The following is a 19,687-nucleotide window of genomic DNA, read 5'->3' as shown; positions in this document are numbered from 1 at the left end:
GGCCATGTCACAGCTCGCCACAACCAGACTTTGGGTCCCGCTCTGGAGTGGGCCATGTTTTGACCGTCTCCACTACTGCAAAACTCCCCAAACCACACCCCGTGCCCTGTCTCCTAACTCCTTTTAAGAAAGAACAGATGATGAAGGAAAAGGATGTAAGCTGCAGAGTGAGGAAAGTCTGAGGAAGGTGAGAGAGGCTGGAAATTTGGAAAGACAAGAGTGTGGCACTAAGAAAGAGAGAGAGAAGAGAGAGTGGAAAAAGAGGAAGATGAGGCAGAGGCCCACGTGTATTGCGTACCCTCTCACTATGTGCAGGAATGCACCTCGTACCTATGTGAAAAAAAGTGCTGGGCCGCCAAAGACAGTACTGTGCACCCTGACAGTAAGAGATGGCAAATCAGTCAAACCTACTGAACACAATTCCTGAATCCTCACATTCAATGCTCATCAAACTCTGTATGTCAGCATTGTGAGACCCTCGAAAAAATGTAAATTATGAAATCCTGAACATGCATACAGGTTTCCATGCAGTAAGGAGACATTAGACTGACTAACATATCCAGGAGACTTACCATAACCACAACATGCCTGCCTTAAGACAACTCTTACCCCTCAAAATTAGTACCTCCATTATAAGGACCTGCAATTTGTCCCTACAAGAGAACCAATCAGTCATCGTATCTATAACCCTGAATTTAAATGCACAGGCCTCATCATTGTGGACAGTAAATAAAGATGTGTTGTTTGCCTCAGTAAGATTGGAATCCAAATAATTAGTGTGTTATTTAAGTGTGTGTGAGTTGCGTGCTTCTGAGAGATTTCAATAAAATGTCACAGAGGAAATCTGGTAAGCTTTGATGTCTCCTTTTTAGATCCCTGGTATATTACTTTTTTCCTTTAAAAAATACCCCTCCAATCTCACCTTGTAGCTGCTGCTGCTCCAGGGCCAGCGTCTCCAGCGTGTAGTTGCAGAACTCCAGATTCTCCAGGGCCTGCAGGCGAGCCGTCTCATCTTCTTCCTCCTCCAACATGGTCCTGAGTTCCTCTGCTGTGTGTGCATATGCCTCCATGTCATGTTCCACTTCTTGTAGCCGCAGTAACAGCTGGTACCTCTCCTCCTCTTCCCTCTGTCTCTGACTCTCCAACTCCATCTCTCTCTCCAGCTCTTTCTCTGCTTCCAGCTGCTGTTGGATTTCCTGTTCCTGGTCTGATGCGAGATCACCAAACTCAGTCTGTCCTTCTGCTGCCTGGTCAAGGATATGCATAGTTTGCTCATCAGGTGTGTAGAAGATGGGGTTGTTAGTAAGGGAGCTGCCACCCTGAGGAGCAGTATTTTGTCTTGGGCATCGAGGAGGGGGACGTGGAGCAGGGCGGGCTGGTTTGTACGGCGCTGGAGCTGCAGGACGAACAACTCTTGGACGGGGAGGAGGGGGGCGTAAAGTCCTGCGCCTTTCTAATGAGGAGGTGGAGATAGACTGCACAAGATGGGATACAGGTGAATGTGCGGACCCTCGAATTATATCGCTTTCATCACTGTAATCCAAAATAGAAAAGTGCCGTGAGATATGGGACTGGCTGCTTAGGTCACCTTCTGACAACCTGTCCCTTAAAGTACCTGAATTCATGGCATTATCACTCAAGGAAGTCAAGCTTTTCTCAAATTCAAAGAGCTGCTGGCATAGCTTGGCTTCCAAGTCGCTGGTCGAGGTTAGCATTGTGCCATTAGAGCCACGCACTGTCTGATGGGAACGTGGCAGAGTGTCCGCTCTTCCCATCATCAGATCTGCATCACTGACACTTCCATGACGAGTTAGTCTTGCCTGCTTATGACGGTCAACAAGGCTAAATAAGGCCTGACCAAGACTAGTGCTTTTGTTCGTAGGGGTGCTGCCGTCCACTGATGGCCTCTGGTGGTATCTGTTCTCTTTAGACCAGCCAGGAAGAGTGAGGCTATGAGTAAGTTTCGGCTGCAGGTTTCGTGTGTTACTATTCGGATAGTTAGATCGATTTGTGTTAGATGATGGGCTACCATGATTGTACCTGTTGCTATGTGTGGGCAAGTTTGGTCGAGGTGGAAGTCTAGGCCTCGCTGGTGGAGTGGATTTGGGTCTCTCTGGCCTTCTGTGTCCTGGACCTACAGGTCTACGTGACTGAGAGTCAGGCCTGTTAACCTCCTCTCTTTGCCCTCTGTTGTTATTAGTTTGATTTTTGCTTTCACTTTGCCACTTGTGCTCCTCTGTCTTCTCAAAGTAGTCCAGGTCCCACACTGTGTGATCCTCATACGTCCTCCATGTAGGTTCGTTCTCTGATCCGTTGGGAACTGTGTGATCTGAGCTGTATTCTGAGGGGCAGCAGTCCTGCTTTTCTTCTTCTGGCTCAACAACATTTGGTTCTGCATCAATGTTTGGCCTGTCATCTTCTATTTTGACAAAACGATGAGGAAAAATACCACGTTGTCCCCTCAGCTCACCTTCAAGCCAGCCGTCCTCTAAAGTACTTAGAACACGTATACGATCCCCTACATCAAAGTCCAACTCACCAGGTTCCATAGCACGAAACTCATATAGTGCCACTCCATAAATACCTCCCTCCTCCTCCTTTTCTTCTTCTACTACAGTGTCTTTCTGCTCCTCTATGTCTGTCACAAAAACCTCCCCTTCCTCCACACCTTCCTCTTCAGTCCCCTCTCCTACATCATAAGCGTCCTCATAATTAAATTGTTCAGATTCGTTGTTTAAATACTGACAATCCACTGGTTCCTGAGGAGAACGGAGAGGACCTAGAAGTTCTACAAATCCTTCTGGAAAGATTCCACGTCGGCCCTCTAGTTCCCCCTGGAACCAGCCCGGCTCAGGCAGGCCGATAATAATGATCAAGTCTCCCTCACGGAAGTCCAGCTCCTCGTTGAGCTGTGCATGGAGGTTCATAAGGGCCCTGGCCTGACCAAGGGCATAAGGGGGGAGCTCTAACGCCTGGGCCTGTGCTGAACGTTCCGACAGCTGCCGAGAGCGGCCTGAAAGGTTCAGCTCCTTCACGCATGATGTGGGGAAGAAGCCTCGGACACCCCAGGCATTACAGCCACGCTGCCAGGCTTCCCCGAGGTCTATGGACCCTGCTGGTTCTCCAACTACCACATCCCCTAGACAGAGAATAAAACATGACTTTAGTATTTCTATTAGTGATATGGATCAAAATCTGTTTATAAAGACAAGAGTTTTAAGGAAAAGGAAACAATAAATAACAGATTGAACTTGCTGGATGGAAATGTTTACAAAATTAAATTCATTTGAAGACAGGCAAAAGGGACTGAAATCTGAAAAAAAAACATGAAAAGAAATGTTGATTCAAATGCAATTCCCCTCTCAGTATACCACCCCCACAAAATAATTCCCCAAAATTACTGCACATGGCTACATATTTATCAATTAAAACAATCTGAATTTTCTTTTATTTAGAAAATGCTATCAAAAATCAGACTTCAACACTTCTTTACAACACCAGTGTCTGTGTGATCCAGCTCAATGTGTAAATATTACAAAAACTAAATGTAAATGGATGTTCTTTAATGCATTACAAGACGTGCCATGACTATTCACTGGCCTTACAATTCAATAACTATGCCAGCACAGCGAAGCATCTTTAAAATGAGAATTCCATAACTGCAGTAAAGAAACACTTTACTGACGTATGAGGACAATGAAGAAAAGAAGTCTCTCTGTCATACTGCAATTCATTCCCATTCCATTATATTATTTTAATTAGATACAGTAATTAAAACATATTACTAGTATTACTATTATTGCCTCTGCAGTAGGTGCTACTAGCAGGAAGTTTCGCTTTGGTTTTCACTTGCTTTGCTGGGAAGTAACTCTCTGTGGAACTGAACTGAATGAGTAACTTGATTTATTATCTTTGTTCATCCCTGTTATTTTATTCCCAATAACATGACTGGGGTTTATATTGCAGCTAATATCTCTGGAGATTGAGGGATCAGAGGAATGTTGACTGCTCTGTCAAAAGTCATTGGGGTCACACATTCCAAAGACCTGCGGCTCCACCTCCCATTGTGTCTGGGGCCAAAACTGGAAAACATCCAACAGGACCAGCGAAAATCCAACTGGAAATGAACATTTAAACTCTCAGACGCCAACGACGACCATTTCCTATGATCCAGGAAGTATTATTTATTTCTGACAACATTTTCCAGAAATAGTTATAAACATACATAACTAACAGAGTTCTGTTATAATTTTCAAAAAAATAATTAGTAAAAATGTTAATTTTACTTACAGCACTTCTGAACGGACAACTCTTACATTTCTGTTCTAAGTGATTTACTGTGACTTTAACTACTGGATGTACTTTTAATGGCCTGAGACAATGGGGAAAAGTTTTGCCAAAGTGCAGGCTCTCTGCAAACATTAGAGTTTAATCCCTGGCAATGCAATTTGGGATCAAAGAAAACAAAAACTCATCTGAGCAGCCTGTCTCAGTATGGCTTCTGGAGACATCTAGTGGTGAGTTTAGGAGTTTAACCCTGTTTACTTAATGAGTTATGTTTGCAAATAGTTTTACAACCGAGTAACCACGTGGCGATCTGTAAGAAAGTTTCAAAAAAACAGGCAAACAGGACTCCTTAACATTATTGTTAATTATGTATTATTGAGGGAAAAAATATATCATTGACGATTAGATAAACACAACAAAAGAAGAGTGTGAATGTGAGAGTGAATGAATTATGGAATATAATGTAAAGTGCTTTGGGTGCCTTGAAAAGCACTATAAAAATCTAATCCATTATTATTTTTATTATTACTAAATGAAAGAAGTCTGGTCTATGGTCAGAAAATTGATTTCCTTTTAAGACAATGTATTACTTTAACGGTTAAACAGTAAATATGGAAATGAGCTCTTTCACAAATCTGAAACGCAAACAACAAAACACATTTGTAGCTCACATAGAAACACTCCAGTAGATGTACAGTTACAGTTTGTATTTGTTCAAACTAAATCATTTGTTTGTCTGCACCATTATACAAACACTATCAGGCCACTTTTAGTGAAGTCTGGTAGAAGGATGTAACATAAACCACAGAAGAACCCTTTTCTTTTTGGAGCCAATCTGCAACAGGACTGGGATCCAGTATTTTTGGCTCAATCCCTATGTCCACCCTCAAAGACTAACTCACAGACTTCGAGGCGTGTTTCCAGTTAAGTCCCCAAAGTCCTAAGGTTAACCCAGTGTAAAACTGTGAAGTGATCAATTGCAGACATTTTGAAGTCTTTATGGCCACTTTCTGTAAGTCAGCACCTTCTGCAGGCTCTACCTGAATGGTATGCTTAAATTTACAGAGAAACACTACATTAACGAGGATTTAAGGTTTATAGCAGTGCATCAAATCAGAAGAATGAAAGGATCTGTTCACACAATAATTCATCCAATATTTGTGCTTTGTTTTGCTTTATGAAACTATTTTCATAAAAATGTTAAGAAAAAAGTGCCCAAGTAATTAATTAACTTTGAGCTGTAGCCTATGCCAATTTAATTTGCAAAAACAGGATTAATAATTTACTCAGGTGTTTGTATTGTTAAGGTAAAGTCACATGACATACAGGAAAATACCATCAAATTCCCTTTAGACCACTTCAAGCCCTTGAATCCTTTCACATTCAGCTACTGTAAGGGTTTTGTGATCAGGGTTTAGGGTAGAGATTGGAATTGGGCCTATACCTTTATATTCTCTTGCAATAATGCAGTTGGTTCATTGCTGCTGGTCTTGGTGCCATCTGCTGGTCATGATGCACCATTGACCTTGTCAGAAGTCTGCACTCTATAATCTCCAGGGTACTTGATTCCTACCTTTGGATGCTTTGTAGAGTTGTGTTAACAGAGTAAACACCATATTTATGATATTAAATTGCTATTTCCTGTCAGAGGTAGGAAAGCATATGCCTTGACTCTGTTCCCTATAATCAGTGCAGTGCGGCCTTGCTTTGTTGCAGTGCGACATCTACACAATATCCACTGATTACTATGTTTAAAAAGATATGATTTTCTGCTGGTCTTGAATTTTGTGAAACTGCTATTATACTGATAGCATAATATCCACCCATGGATACAAAACTGAATGCTGCAGAAAAATCATAGTGATTTTCAGTTCTGGCTCCATTCAGTTTCAGAGTGTGTACGTCACAGTTCATGATGAAAAGTCTGTTTACAGTACATTTACTATCAGCTAAGTGAAGACAAGGCTACGGTCCAGGATGACTGACAGGTCACAATGTCAAACACAGCACAACTACACTACAACACAAAGCAGCCAGTTTACCTGAGTACAGCGACATTAGGCTCCTTCAACAAGTAGCGTTAAGCTAAGTGAGAAAACATAACCAGTAGCATTTAAAACACAAATGTCTGACGTGCGTTACATGATGAACATTCTAGTTGCATTGAGTATTTTCTACAAAACATTTTCTAGTAGGTAATAGACATAAGAGCCCAAGCATTCATGTTTAAGGACATAAGCTGTGAGAAAATCAAACACCATACTTGAGTCATACTTCATTATCTTCATTATTTTTTGTAACTGAGTGTAACAGCATGTGCATACCTCTCTTCAGGGACAGGCTTCCAGGCTCTGATGAGTTAAAATCACTGATGCACACAAAGAGTCTGTCTCCAGGCTTGGTACTGGGAATAGTAACCTCTTCCACAAAGGTACTGGGAAACTGACCTAAAAATGAGAGACAGATAAAGGACACAGTGTGATGATAACATGGACATATTTAAAGAGACTACCACAGCCGCCTGAATTCAGTTGTGTTGTACATTCACTTTGGTTCAGAGAAAATCAACTGTAAACACTGTTCCTCTTTAAAAATAGATTTTCATCATTGCTATGTGCTGATGTGGTTTCCTGGTGAAGTCAAATGAGTATAATGATTTCATCTGTGTTTGCTACTACTGCTTTACTTGACTTCCCCTCTGCACCTTAAAGGGAATTCCAACTGTCATGTGAAGCAATGATTAGTCCTGGAAAACTTAAGTGGATTTCAGTGAGTTCCATCCTTAAAGGGCCAAGAACGAACGGAGACTAATCTAGTTAAGGGGCAGGAATCTACACTGCACAATGTATACAGAGATATCAACTGATATATGACGATTAACAGTGTTGGGAATCATACTTTTACCAATTAGTAGTCGGGTGAGGTCAAGGGCATCACAGATGGACATCCCACTACTTTTTGATTCATAATTTTTGAACCAGACAAGTTTAAGGCAAATATTACACATAATTGGAATGGTCTAAATGCCATCTTAAACATACTCAAAGGGCAAAATTTTGTTTAAAATATTTCTAAATGAAAAATATCAAAAACTACTGCATCATGGATGGGAAAAAAAAATGTCTAATTTTTGCAAGAATTACCAAGTTCTCAAGAGTGAAGTTCCTATGACATTTTCCTTCTAAAATGTATTCAGTGTATACATTAAACTCTCTATTTTACAACCTAATAATTGGTTAGAGGAAAAAAATATTTTATCATACCTAAATAGCAAGAGTTTTGACAAATGGCAGTGTCACTAATAGACAAAGCCAAAAACGTCATGAATGAACAACAAAAGTATAAATATCAAATTAAACATTTTTCATTTCAATTATCAATATATACATTTTTTTCTACAATATTTACAACATACAAATAATATTAACATTATATTCAAATGTATTTTGCATAGATACATGCATTTATTAATTTTAAACACTGTGTGTTTGGAATATGACACAAATAATATAATGGTCAAATATCCATGTATTTGGAATACATGTAGTTTATTTATGAGAGTTTGTAAAATGAACCCAGAATGATGGCAGAAAACTTTGTCAATTTCCAAACATTCACACTCATGAAACTTTTTTTTCACAAATTTTTTCTGATCTCAAAATACATTTTCCTGAAAGTAATTACCTACCCAAAAATATAAGTTTGGTGTAGATTATTGACATTTAATTTTTTTGACCGGATGTTAACCTTCCCTTGACTTCGCCCAGTTACTTATTCTATAAATAGTGATGCACTAATTAAAAAGTAAAATAATTTCCTAAATATCATTACTTCTTGGTAACTTTTTAAAGAGTTTTTTTAAGAGGGCAATGATGCTAGAAAGTCCTAAAAATAAGTAATCTTTAATCCAACACTGTGTGAGGTTAGGAAATTATTCAATTTAATTATAATTTCCTGCTCCAAAAACTGGTCTTGACTAATGATATGTTGTATTCTATACATAAGCTTTTCACAAATCAAAACATATTCACATGGAACCACTTTGAAATCATCAACATTTTGATTAAGAGCCATAACTTCTTGTTTTGTTCATAGCAACTACAACAAACCACGACTCTATTTATGACATAAATTAATTATGTAACATGTAACTAATACCTCCTGAGCACTGCTAAACTAATCAAGTAAAAACTAAACTTAATCATGACTTCATGACTTAATCATGACTTTTAAGAAAGTCATTCAGTTTCCTTATAGCAGTGGGTTTTCCACTGACTGAGCATCAAATACAGCTTCTAAAAACAATTTTAAAACTGAACCAAGCAGACCTATTTACAGCGGCAGCGATCCCTGCCATGTTACCTGTGACACCATCTTTGTTACCAAGTAACCAGAACTCATCCACTACACTGAGTACTTCAATGACATCTCCGGTGAAGAGAGGCAGCTCCTCCGAGACGCTGGGGAGAAACTCAAACACTGCACGCACCACTGATCCCGCTTCCATTACTCATAACCTGCAGACACAGGGAAACAGAGAGAGAGAGATAAGCTATTATGTTGCATGTTGCAGCTTTGGCAGCACTATTTCCTGAGGTACATGCCAATAAAGCTCCCTTTGAATTGTGTTAAACTGTTTAGAAAATAAAAAATATGAAGGAAATGGCAAGTTGGAAACATGTCTCAGTTCTCTAAGAAAGATACACTGGTGCTATTCAACTCCTCACACAACCTTTCATTAAATAGCAACAATGAGAGGGGAAGTGAGAGCGTGAGAAACCTGCAATAGAACTAGGAAAGAATAAGAAAAAGAACGCTGTTCTTAAGCACATTGAAGGACATTCCTAAACAGACTCTTATCCTCCTCCTGTTTCTCATGAGGAAACGGGTGTTAGGGATGTTCAGTAGCTCCAACTGGAGGTGACGGCACATGAAACACTTCATAGTTTTGAAACTCTCATGTATTTGTTCTTATATTCGACCCTGCATTTACATTAGATCCAAATATTTTTTTATTCTCAATTCACTAGATGCACAGGACATACAGAGAATTGAGATGCCATTTCTCTCACCTTGTTATTTAAAGGAAAAAAAATAGAACAAGAAAAGATTAGAGGTATAAAAAATAAACTATAATAGAATATAAAATGTATATGGCAGTGGTAGTGCAATACAGTAACGGATATGAGGTGAATAATGGATCAAAAGAGATGCAGATATGACAGAAAAAGCAGCAGATATGACAATAGTGTAATGTTGTAATAAAGTGCAGTAGACAGTCAGCAGAAGTGTGAGAATATCACAGAATGTAAGTCTACTGAACCTCGTAAAAACATGAGGTGGAGTCTTTGTATAAATGTGGGGGTGGGTTACAGTCCAGGGGTTTATGAGTGAAATTCACACAGGTGAAATTGTGCATTTGCCATTTTAAGTCACATGAGTGAAGAAAGTAATTCAAGTTTTTGTCAGCTTCTACCTGCTTTAAACAGGGTGTTTGCTCTTTATCCAAATAAAAATTCAAGACTTTTTCAAAACTGCTATTTTTTTCCCGCAAGACCTTAACTTTATGTACTTTTATACTTGCGTGGCTACTTTTTTAGTTGAGACTGTACCTTTTAACCCATAAAAACCCAAACAGCTGCCCTTGACCAAAACCATCTACTGATCTAAACTGTTTAATATCTGTTGACCCACTAATCTTATTGATATATGTAAATAATTCACGTAAAATGCAGTTTTTCATCTTTACATGGTCATCTGATATGACTCATTTGGACGTTCAGAGGCTCTGTGGTTACTGTGGAAACACCATCATCTGCGACAACACTGATTCACCAGTAAAACCCATGGACTTGGATCAATAACAGCAGATGGACACATTTGGTTTTATGTTCAATTAATGATATATTTTTGTCGAAAAAGTCACTTTTTCCTAATTTTTCTCCGTTTTGAAATTATAACTTTTAAATTTTCTCTGAGCTTTTATGAACATCTACATGATCATGTAACGCACGTAGACTCAAGGATCTCCTAAGAGACTGTTGTTCCAAAATTTTCCATTGTTGTTCCACCAGAAGTGTGCATTTGCGGATTAGGAAACGTCTACGTGATGCAAAGTACAAAATCGGTGTCTCTTTATCTACTCAGATGCTCAATAAAGTCTAAAGGGCTAGGGTAAAAACCCAAACTGCCGGGAGACGGAGGTTCACTTACATGGTAAAAAGGACTTACCACTTGAAGTCGGTGTCGGGGGAACACAACAGGAGTTGAAGAAAAAATTCACCAAAAAGCAACGATGAGATTTAAAAAGTTAAAGCAATAGCTTTGTTTATTGCATCAGGCAAAAGTTTAAAAAAAATCTAGCATCAAACACACATTTCGTTACAGAGAGAGAAAGCAAAAAAGCCCGCCCACGCGCACATATTTAAATTAGAGTTTCCTTTGTTACTTTTTATAGTCTTTAGTGACTGTTGGAGACTCCCATTATTCAATGACGTTATTCGTCGTAGGCTTATTATTGGTTAATTGGCAGAACATGTCAGTCACTCCATAGGCTAATTCTAAGAAAAGCCCATGCTTTTGCATGTGCACCACTTTTGCTTAGCACCTGAACTGTTAGGCTAGCATGTCTTGACTACAAAAATCCCCCAGTTCATATTCAGTTTTTTCTGCTCTACACTCTCTTTACCACAACTACTTTCTAAAGCTGTAAAAATTGATCTTTTAGGTAGAATATGACCTCTGCTCTGAGTTCATCGCAGGCAGGTGATAGTTCAATCAAAACCACACACACACACAAATCAAACCTGACTGTTCAGTACCTCTTAAAATAAAAATACAAGATACAGTTGGAAAATAAAACTCAGAATATAACTTAAGACTTGCAAAAAATAAAAAGACTCTTCAAGCAAAACAACTTTGCAAAGATTAAGCAGACAACGAATGATGTTACTTTTCCTCTCCTCCTCCATTTTGGTTCATGATGTATGATTTATGATATTCACCTGACATTGTAAAATTTAAAGTCACATTCAACGACCATTTAATACGATCCGTTTAACAATCAGTAAATTAAACGTAGGTAAAATATATGATTTACACTGAAAAATGCAAAATACAGAATATAAAACTATAATAAATGGTGAAAAAATCACTTAAGAAATGTTAAATATAGAGAAAAAAAAAATCATTTGGGAACTGTCACAAAAGTAGCACTGGGTTATTATGGGTAAGTAAATGTATGAATGCATATGTTTTACTGAAAGAAACATTTTCAAAACATATGAAAATCACAAAAGTTCATGGATATCACATAAACAAGTTTCACTAGAATCATCCCAGTACTAACTGGTTAGAAAAATCATACCAGGTTTTTTATATACTTTCATGTATTTCTTATCTTACAAGATTATGTGCTTTTAAGCATACTCTAAAATTCAACTATGAGAGAAACTTTTTTCCATACTTTATTAAGACTTTCAAAACTCCAGACTTTTCCAGGTCTGGAAAAAAGGATTTAAAAATTTCATACTTTTTAAGACTTTCAAGACCTGCGCAAGGGTCAAAACACGGTATTCGAAATCTCTCTGACAAGACATTTTTAGAGACAATTTGACAGATTAGTGTTGCTAAATGACCCACATTTTTACTTTTAAATTCATTTTTGCTTTAGTTGGACCATAAGGAATTAATCCAAAACAAGGGGCTACTTAATGTTGAAATGAATGTTGGGATGGCAATCAATTAAAGTTTGCTCTCTGACGGGACATTACTGTGTTCTGACCCGCGAGCACCCTGTTTAAATTACCAGTAATATGAGCAAACACAAAAATTGCATTTATTGGGTATTTCACTGGCTCTTGTGTATCATTATCTGGAGACAGACTACCCACAGGTGGGGATGGACACACTGAAAGAGTCTGGAAATGAGAGAACAGGGCTGTAGTTAGCTGCAGTCAATGGAGCCTCTGTTAAATGGGCTGATGGAGCCGAGGGGGGAGAGAGGAACAGGACTTCAGCCCAGTTTCATGCCACTGTCTCTGAGGAGAAACACAGCTCAGGTTATCACAGATGTGGCTGTGGAGGTGGGACAGGTGAGCGGTATGAACACAGGAGGCAGAGGACAGAGAATCTGAGTGTGTGCATGTGTGTTGTTGGTCTACTGAGGGTTAAACAGAGCGCTTCTGCGGAACAACAGGGAGTGGTGCTCGTGGCTCAGTGTGGAGGGTTTGTGAACTCAACACCACATAGTATTAAAGCTACAATGAAACCCAAGCCAAAACATTAACTAATGCAAAGACGGTGTCCAATGAAAGGCTAAAGAAAACAAACAAGGTGTCTATTCATTTAGGCTGTGGACCAGACACTGCTGGAGTCGGACCATTGTTCATATTTATTTCATGTAGGTGTAATGACACACACTACACACAGCTTAGAAACACACACAATGTAGGCACAGTAATGTTCAGTGTGATACATGTCTAATATATATGATGGAGTGTGAGGAAGGGTACGAGAATGAAGCTGAAAAAAGTAATATTACTTGTCAACAGTAGGGGTGTAAGAAAATATCGGTTCTGCAATATATCGCGATATTTCATTTCACAATACTGCATCGATATTTAAAAAAGTACTGTATCAATACTTTTAGGTATTTATTCAAATGCAGACATTGTGGAGGTTCATTTTGTTTTTTGTTTTTCTTTCTGTTTATATTTTATTTATTATCATTTAACACTCTTTTATTAAATGTTAGTTCCTTTGTTGGTTTTGAACTAAAATACAGTTCTGATGTTAGTTCTGAACTAACAGAATATGAACATTTGAACAGGATCTTAAACTGTAATGTCTGTAAAACAGAATTTCAGTTTGAACACAGGAACATTTTGTGATATAGCATTAGATCCTGTTCTGATCAAATAAAAATGTGTTTAGTATTTGTGCAGATTTCTGGTGTAATTCAATTCTTCAAGGAAATAATAATGTCAACAAAAGAAACAAACAAAAAAATGTCCTTTTTCACAATATCGTGACAAATTGTGATATATCGTATCGTGATCCTAGTATTGTGATTTGTATCGTATCACCAGATTCTTGCCGATACACAGCCCAAGTCAACAGTTGTAAAGTTTCATATAAAATGTCATAATATTAAAAGAATAAAGTCTCAACATTATGAGATAAAATTAAGTTCAATCCATGCCAACTTTCAAAATATATAGTGACATTAAAATGATGCTTAAATACAAAACTGGTCGTGCTTATACAGTCATTAACAAAACTGTTAAAACATGAATATATCTTTTAATGTATCAGTGAGAACATAATAAGCATTACTCAACTCATATGACGCAAAAGCTGCACCATGACTAATTAACCCATAAAGACCCACACAACCACTGGTGCCCAAAACTAAAATGTTTAATACCTGTCCATCCATTAATCCTATCAATACATGTAAATAATTGGTGTAAAATACAGTTTGGCATCTTTTCATGGTCATCAGATATGACCCATTTGGACGTTCAGAGGCTCTGTAGTTCCTGTGGAAACACCATCATCTTCTACAACATTGATTCACCAGTAAAACCTGTGGAGCTGGATCAATGGCAGTGAATGAAGACACTTGGTTTATGTTCAGTTAATGATATATTGTGTTGAAAAAGTCATGTTTGCTTCATTTTTCTCTGTTTCTGATATTATGACAATCAACTTTAATATGAGCTTTTATGAACATCTACATGATCAGTGAATTAATGTACGAAAATACCTGATTTTCATTGAAAAAAATGCAAAATATGGAGGATAACATTATAATAAATGGCGATAAATTACTTAAGAAAGGTTAAATCTAGAGAAAAATTTATTTTTGAACTGACACAGAAGCAGCACTGGGTCTTTATGGGTTAAACATGTCCTGACAGTCAGACATGTGAATACATATGACCAATACTGGAAGACACGTCTCCAGGAAACAGTGAAGAATAATGATAATGATCTGCCTCATATCTAGATTAAGATCTTACTTCCTCCTAACCCTTTTGCTTCATTTGATACAGCAGATATACCACCAGTATCTTTAAGAAATATCTTGAGGTATTTTTTTGTGTGTCTACTTAATACATGTTGAAATTTGCAAACTGTGTAAGAAGCCGTTCATAAACCAAACAACGCATCAAAGTGTGTTGAAGCACATATGGATTCAGTATGCATTTTCTTTTTCTTCATGATGAAATAAATTAATTATATTAAAATAAAAACAGTGGTGACTTGTGTGAGAGGTCCATCTTTACTTTCCACCTAAATACTGTGTCACAATGTAAAGAGTCACTGGGTGCTACAGCTGTCTTGCTGCTAATCTTAAAACCTGCATCCACCCAGACAAGCTCCTTAGTGTTATTTATGGATCTGTCAGTGTGTCAGTGACTTTTACACCCAGATGACAACACATGACTTTTACAATGATCATGTGACCAGACAAGCAATACTAAAAATAACAATAATAATTTAATATTAATTTAACATGCTGTATTTAACTTTAAAACTGACGCTAAAAAGAGGATGTTGCATTAAAGCTTAAATGTTTTTATCTTTTTTTTTCAATGTGATATCATGACTCACATAAATATACACGCCACTTTTAATTGGTGTGTTATCTGCACGCATTATAAGCTTTCTGCATGTATGTTCACGCCGCATCAAATTCCATGCACTGAGGGTTACAGTTAGGGTTAGGGTTTTGGGTTATGTGAACCGAAGATCTTGGCGTAAATTGACACATGATCAAATGGCGTTCAATAACACACATAAGATCAAAAATGCGTATGTATAGCACACCAAATGCCATAAGAACTGGCGTGACATACAACATGATTTCTTGACATCAGTCTCTGAGATCTTTTTTTTTTTTTTTTTTTTGCAATATCTTTACTGAACTTTTGTGTACATATTAAACATTCTGTATTTATTTGTACAATGTTGATTTTAAATAAAATACATAGTCTGTACCCCCAACCCAGTCCTTCACATGAACAGAACAGAACATCATTTCACTCTTACTCTCAGTGTAAAAGAAAATAAATGAACAAATAAATGTGACACGGAATAAATAAAAATATTACAGCTATTCAAATACAAACATATGTAGTGCCTTAATTTTTATATTTTATTAGGCTATACATTGCAGGGAAAAAAAACAAAAACTTCCAGGTGTCGTTCATATGAAAGCTTAAATTTACTGCATTGTCTTTACAACCATGAAAACCCATTTTTGAGCATTATCAAAATAATTACATCCCTTGTGATTGTGATTATTGCATATTCTCTCACTGTTTGTTAGAGAGAATAAAACTGCAGTTGGTTTCAGTTTGTGGTTTTAGATGTGTCACATCTACTTGTAATATGAAATATGATGTTCCGTCTCTTTTGTTCTGAAAACAAAAACTATTATCTCCAACTGAACTCGGTCAGAGTGCAATGCAAAAATACTTTTTTTGTTTCCCTTCTTGTCCTTCATTCTAAGAGCAGAGAGTCCTTGTTTCAGTGTGTCACTGACCCATGACTCATAGCAGCACCAGATGAGGATCACTTTGTTTGGATTAGAGAAAAGGGGAAAAGAGGATCATGTCAGGAGAGGCAAACATGTTTGGAAACCAAACCAATATGGTCTGGTGTAGAGCTGCAAAATATATCGTTTGAGCATTGTCATCGCATTGTATGTGTGCGCAATAGTCACATCGCAGGTCCTGCAATGTAGGAGCCAAATGAACTTAATGTGTTCTAATCTAATTTCATCCTGGGTACCTGACACACACTGCGCACAGCGATCTACCAATCACAATCTTTCTTAATCAGTTTGCTGAAGCAGACCACGCCCCCTGCACATGGAGTGAGTCGCCGGTAACAACATTGAAAAATGAGCAACGAACAAGAGAAAAATCACTGACAATGAAAACTTGGTGCCAAAAAGAAGAGCAACGTCAGTTATCTGGAATTATTTCAGCTACAAGAACGATGATACTGAAACACGTGTTCTATGTCGACAGTGCCATCCATCTGTTGACACAACGAGAGGAAACAACTAATTTGTTTAACCATTTACGTCGGCACCACACAGTTATTATATCCTCCTGAGTATTTTTTCATATCACAATATATATCGCAGGGTTTAAAAAAATCACAATGTAAATTTTTTCCAATATCGTGCAGCCCTAGCTTGGTGTTGTATCTTATTAAACTGATACAGTGGTGATACCGTCCAACAATCCCCCATTAGGTGTACCTTACTTACTAAAGTACAAAGGTCATGCCACACACTAGAAGGTCTCCTCATGAGAGTAAAACAGGTGTGTCTGGTCTTTATGATCCATTGATAAACAAAGGACTCAACACTGGGTTTATTTCTAGCACGTTTCTGAAACTGACTGGGAATTTAACTTCACAATACCATGTATTTGCCTCAGTCATTTTTAATTAGTTCCTAAACACTATATCCTACACAAACACATAATGTAAAGTCTCCCACTGAACACTGCTGTATTTTCAACAGCACTGATGACATGATGCAGAGCAGTAGCGAGTGGGTGAATGAGACAGTGTGACCAGTGTGTGCCACTTGGCACTGTCCTGGAGAAAGTAACGGGATTACGACAGACAGCTAAGTCAACAGCTGACATCCAGTACGCAGACAGACACACACACCACACACACAAACAGTAGATGCACACTGCTGATAGTGGAACAAAGCAATAACTGTTTGAGTTGACATACGGCCATGAAACCGTCATCACTCTACTTATCTGTGTGTTTTTGTCCAGTTACACACATGAGGAAAATAACATTCTCTGCAAAGTGAAACCACAGATTATTTAATGCACACATTTATTATAATAATAACAACTATTTTCAACTTAACTACACTTGTTTCACACTTTCACAGCTCTTAAAAGAAACTAGTCCACCACCAGTAGATAAAACAGCTTAACTGTAACTCTGAAAAAGGCAATTAGATTGACTCTTTCTGGTCTATGTAAAGCTACTCTGCTACCGGTCAGGTATGTTTGATGTTCTACTAGTGTCACATTCCATAAGTCTACTCCTTGTTGGTCATATTGTTAACATAGGAGAATCAATCAATGTATTGATTTTTGCCACTATGGGGAATATTTTGCTTTTGTGGATCAAGGATGCTATTCCAATAAAACACAATCATTGCTCAGTATTTTAATGAAGTGGCTCTCTAATGAATACATTCCACATATGCTTAACTCCACCATGTATAAAGTTATGGACTCCTCATTGGACCATCTTCCATATAGGAAGGATTTCCTAATCCAGCTTAGTTTGTCTCTACTTTTCATGCTGCAAAACTGATCTTAATCTACCCTCTCTTTGTTTTGGTTTATTTTAATTCTTCTAAAACACAGTGTATCTCAGATGTGTTTTAGAGACTCTGTACCAACTGACAGCTCCTAATTGTCCGAAGTATTTTAACAAAAACACATGAAGAGTTAACCGTTAGCTTCTGTTGCTGTGGTTTCTAAATGAAAAGAGACCTTAATACATACAATATCTTTTTATCCTGGGTATTAAATAAGGTGTCTTGTCATTTGCTGCTTTAGTTTAGTTTTAGTTAGAGACAAACTAATTATTTTGAAAGATGGAAAATTTTACAAAACACTGATATCAGCAGAAGATGGCAATAGTGGACAGTGAGTGATCTTAAACTCCTAGAGTGCATATACTGTGCAGGAACTTAAAAGATATACATTCTTCCCACCTTGAATGTTTTACATTTAATTTGATATTCAGTGATTCAGATTTTTTTTTCCATTTTATTTTTAATGAAAAAGGTGTCAGAATATCTCTAACATTACCATTCATGCAGATGTTATGTATAAGAGCCCTTTTCATACTTCCTATTTTATACATACAAAAAAATCCCAAAAAAAAACAACATATGAACTGGGTGCTTACAGTTTCGGTATTTCCAGTGATTCAGATCTATTTATATACAGATCTATTTATATATTTATTACCTTGACTTAACGGTTCAGCTTCAGTTGTCCAGTTTCTAAAGTGAGATATATTTCATACACGTCAAAATTTTTCATACTGGCCTTTTTTTGACTGCAAACTATCCTTACTATATTAGCCTTATATTGGTTTTAGAAGTTTTTTGAAAGCATTTTTCTAAACTTTTCAAATTTAGTTTCAAGATAGTTGTGTTTTCTTGTATGGACTGATCTAGTCTTGATCTGGGAAGCATAATGAGCTGCATTTTGCATGAAAGGTTCTTCAGTAATAACGTCTGGAAGCTTAGATAAGTTATAAAAAGTGAGGAAAGAGACAGTATCATGTGATATCTAAGCTGTTTTTGTTGCATATGCCCACTGTAATAACTGAAATTAAAGATAATATAAATGTAACCTTAATTCTAAAGTCATACATAAATACATTGCTTCGTTGTGACAAAAGATCTGTTAAATTACATTTAGATCCAAAACCTGAACTAGATTATGCCACCTGTGGGAACCTCTAACCCTTCTTTCAGTACATTATAGGAACAGTTTGTGTGCAAAGCCAAGGAAGTGCAATCTGCTGACTGTTTGTATCTTTTATTGAACAGTGGGACCTGATGCCAACAATGAGTCTGCTGCCTGTTTTTCTGTCTGCCTGCCAGGATGAGGCTCACTGGTCTCATCCCATTGAAATACACTGAGGTGGCAGACTGGCACGTGCCTGTCACCAGGTCAACAGACTGGTAGAATCCTCTGGAGTGGGCTGGACCGCAGCTGACGTCTTTTGATAGCGATTGTTTACTGGTGAGTGGTTGTGTAGCTGCCCCGTGCAGAGTGCTGAGTCCACCAAAATGCATTCACCTCTAAACAGCATAACTCAAACAGGTGGGCAGGCAGTGGACGCTTCTGGATATTAAAACCGTGGGACATCTGCCGCTTCTCTTTTGACCGTCTACTCTTTCAGCACATGTGATGAGCGTGAGAGCAGCGGGGGAATGAGAAGGCTCTATCTAGCGAACAGTTGTCAACACAAGTCATGTGGTTTTCTAACCATGTGTTTACACAGTCGGTGTCTAAAAGACCTCCTGTGGCATGATGACAGATCCAACTAAAATATGACAACGAAGAGAAAGTAATTAACTGCGCCGCAATAAATAAATGGCATAATTAGATAAAACAATAGAGATCTGAGCAGAACATAAAACTTCATGTGACTTGGTGAATAAGTCTACAGTACATTGCCACACATTGAGTTGAGGGCGTTCTGCTGGCTAAGTGGTCGAACCCACACACCATGTAATTATGATGTTCTGGGATGTAGCACAGCGCCTTTGTTCCATGTCATCAACCCTCCTACATTTCCAGTTGGTGCTGTTCATCTC

The 19,687-nt window shown here is 37.8% G+C and overlaps 1 protein-coding gene across 3 annotated transcripts in view; it reads right to left on the bottom strand.

Moving 5' to 3' along the window:
* Positions 1–19,687, bottom strand: part of dnmbp (dynamin binding protein) — a 59,309-nt gene that overhangs the window by 33,902 nt on the left and 5,720 nt on the right. For 2 of the 3 annotated variants that reach the window (XM_030163208.1, XM_030163209.1), the window contains exons 2-4: positions 8,650–8,804; positions 6,612–6,734; positions 923–3,139 (exon numbers count right to left, since the gene is read on the bottom strand). In XM_030163208.1, the coding sequence (XP_030019068.1) occupies positions 923–3,139; positions 6,612–6,734; positions 8,650–8,794 (2,485 nt within the window). In that variant the 5' untranslated portion in view covers positions 8,795–8,804. Of the gene's footprint in view, positions 1–922; positions 3,140–6,329; positions 6,373–6,611; positions 6,735–8,649; positions 8,805–19,687 lie in introns of those variants that run through there. The other variant, XM_030163210.1, reaches the window with a different exon arrangement.

The sequence above is a fragment of the Sphaeramia orbicularis genome, chromosome 19 (genome assembly GCF_902148855.1).
Source record: "Sphaeramia orbicularis chromosome 19, fSphaOr1.1, whole genome shotgun sequence".
NCBI lineage: Eukaryota > Metazoa > Chordata > Actinopteri > Kurtiformes > Apogonidae > Sphaeramia > Sphaeramia orbicularis.
This window is presented reverse-complemented; position numbering and strand designations above follow the sequence as displayed.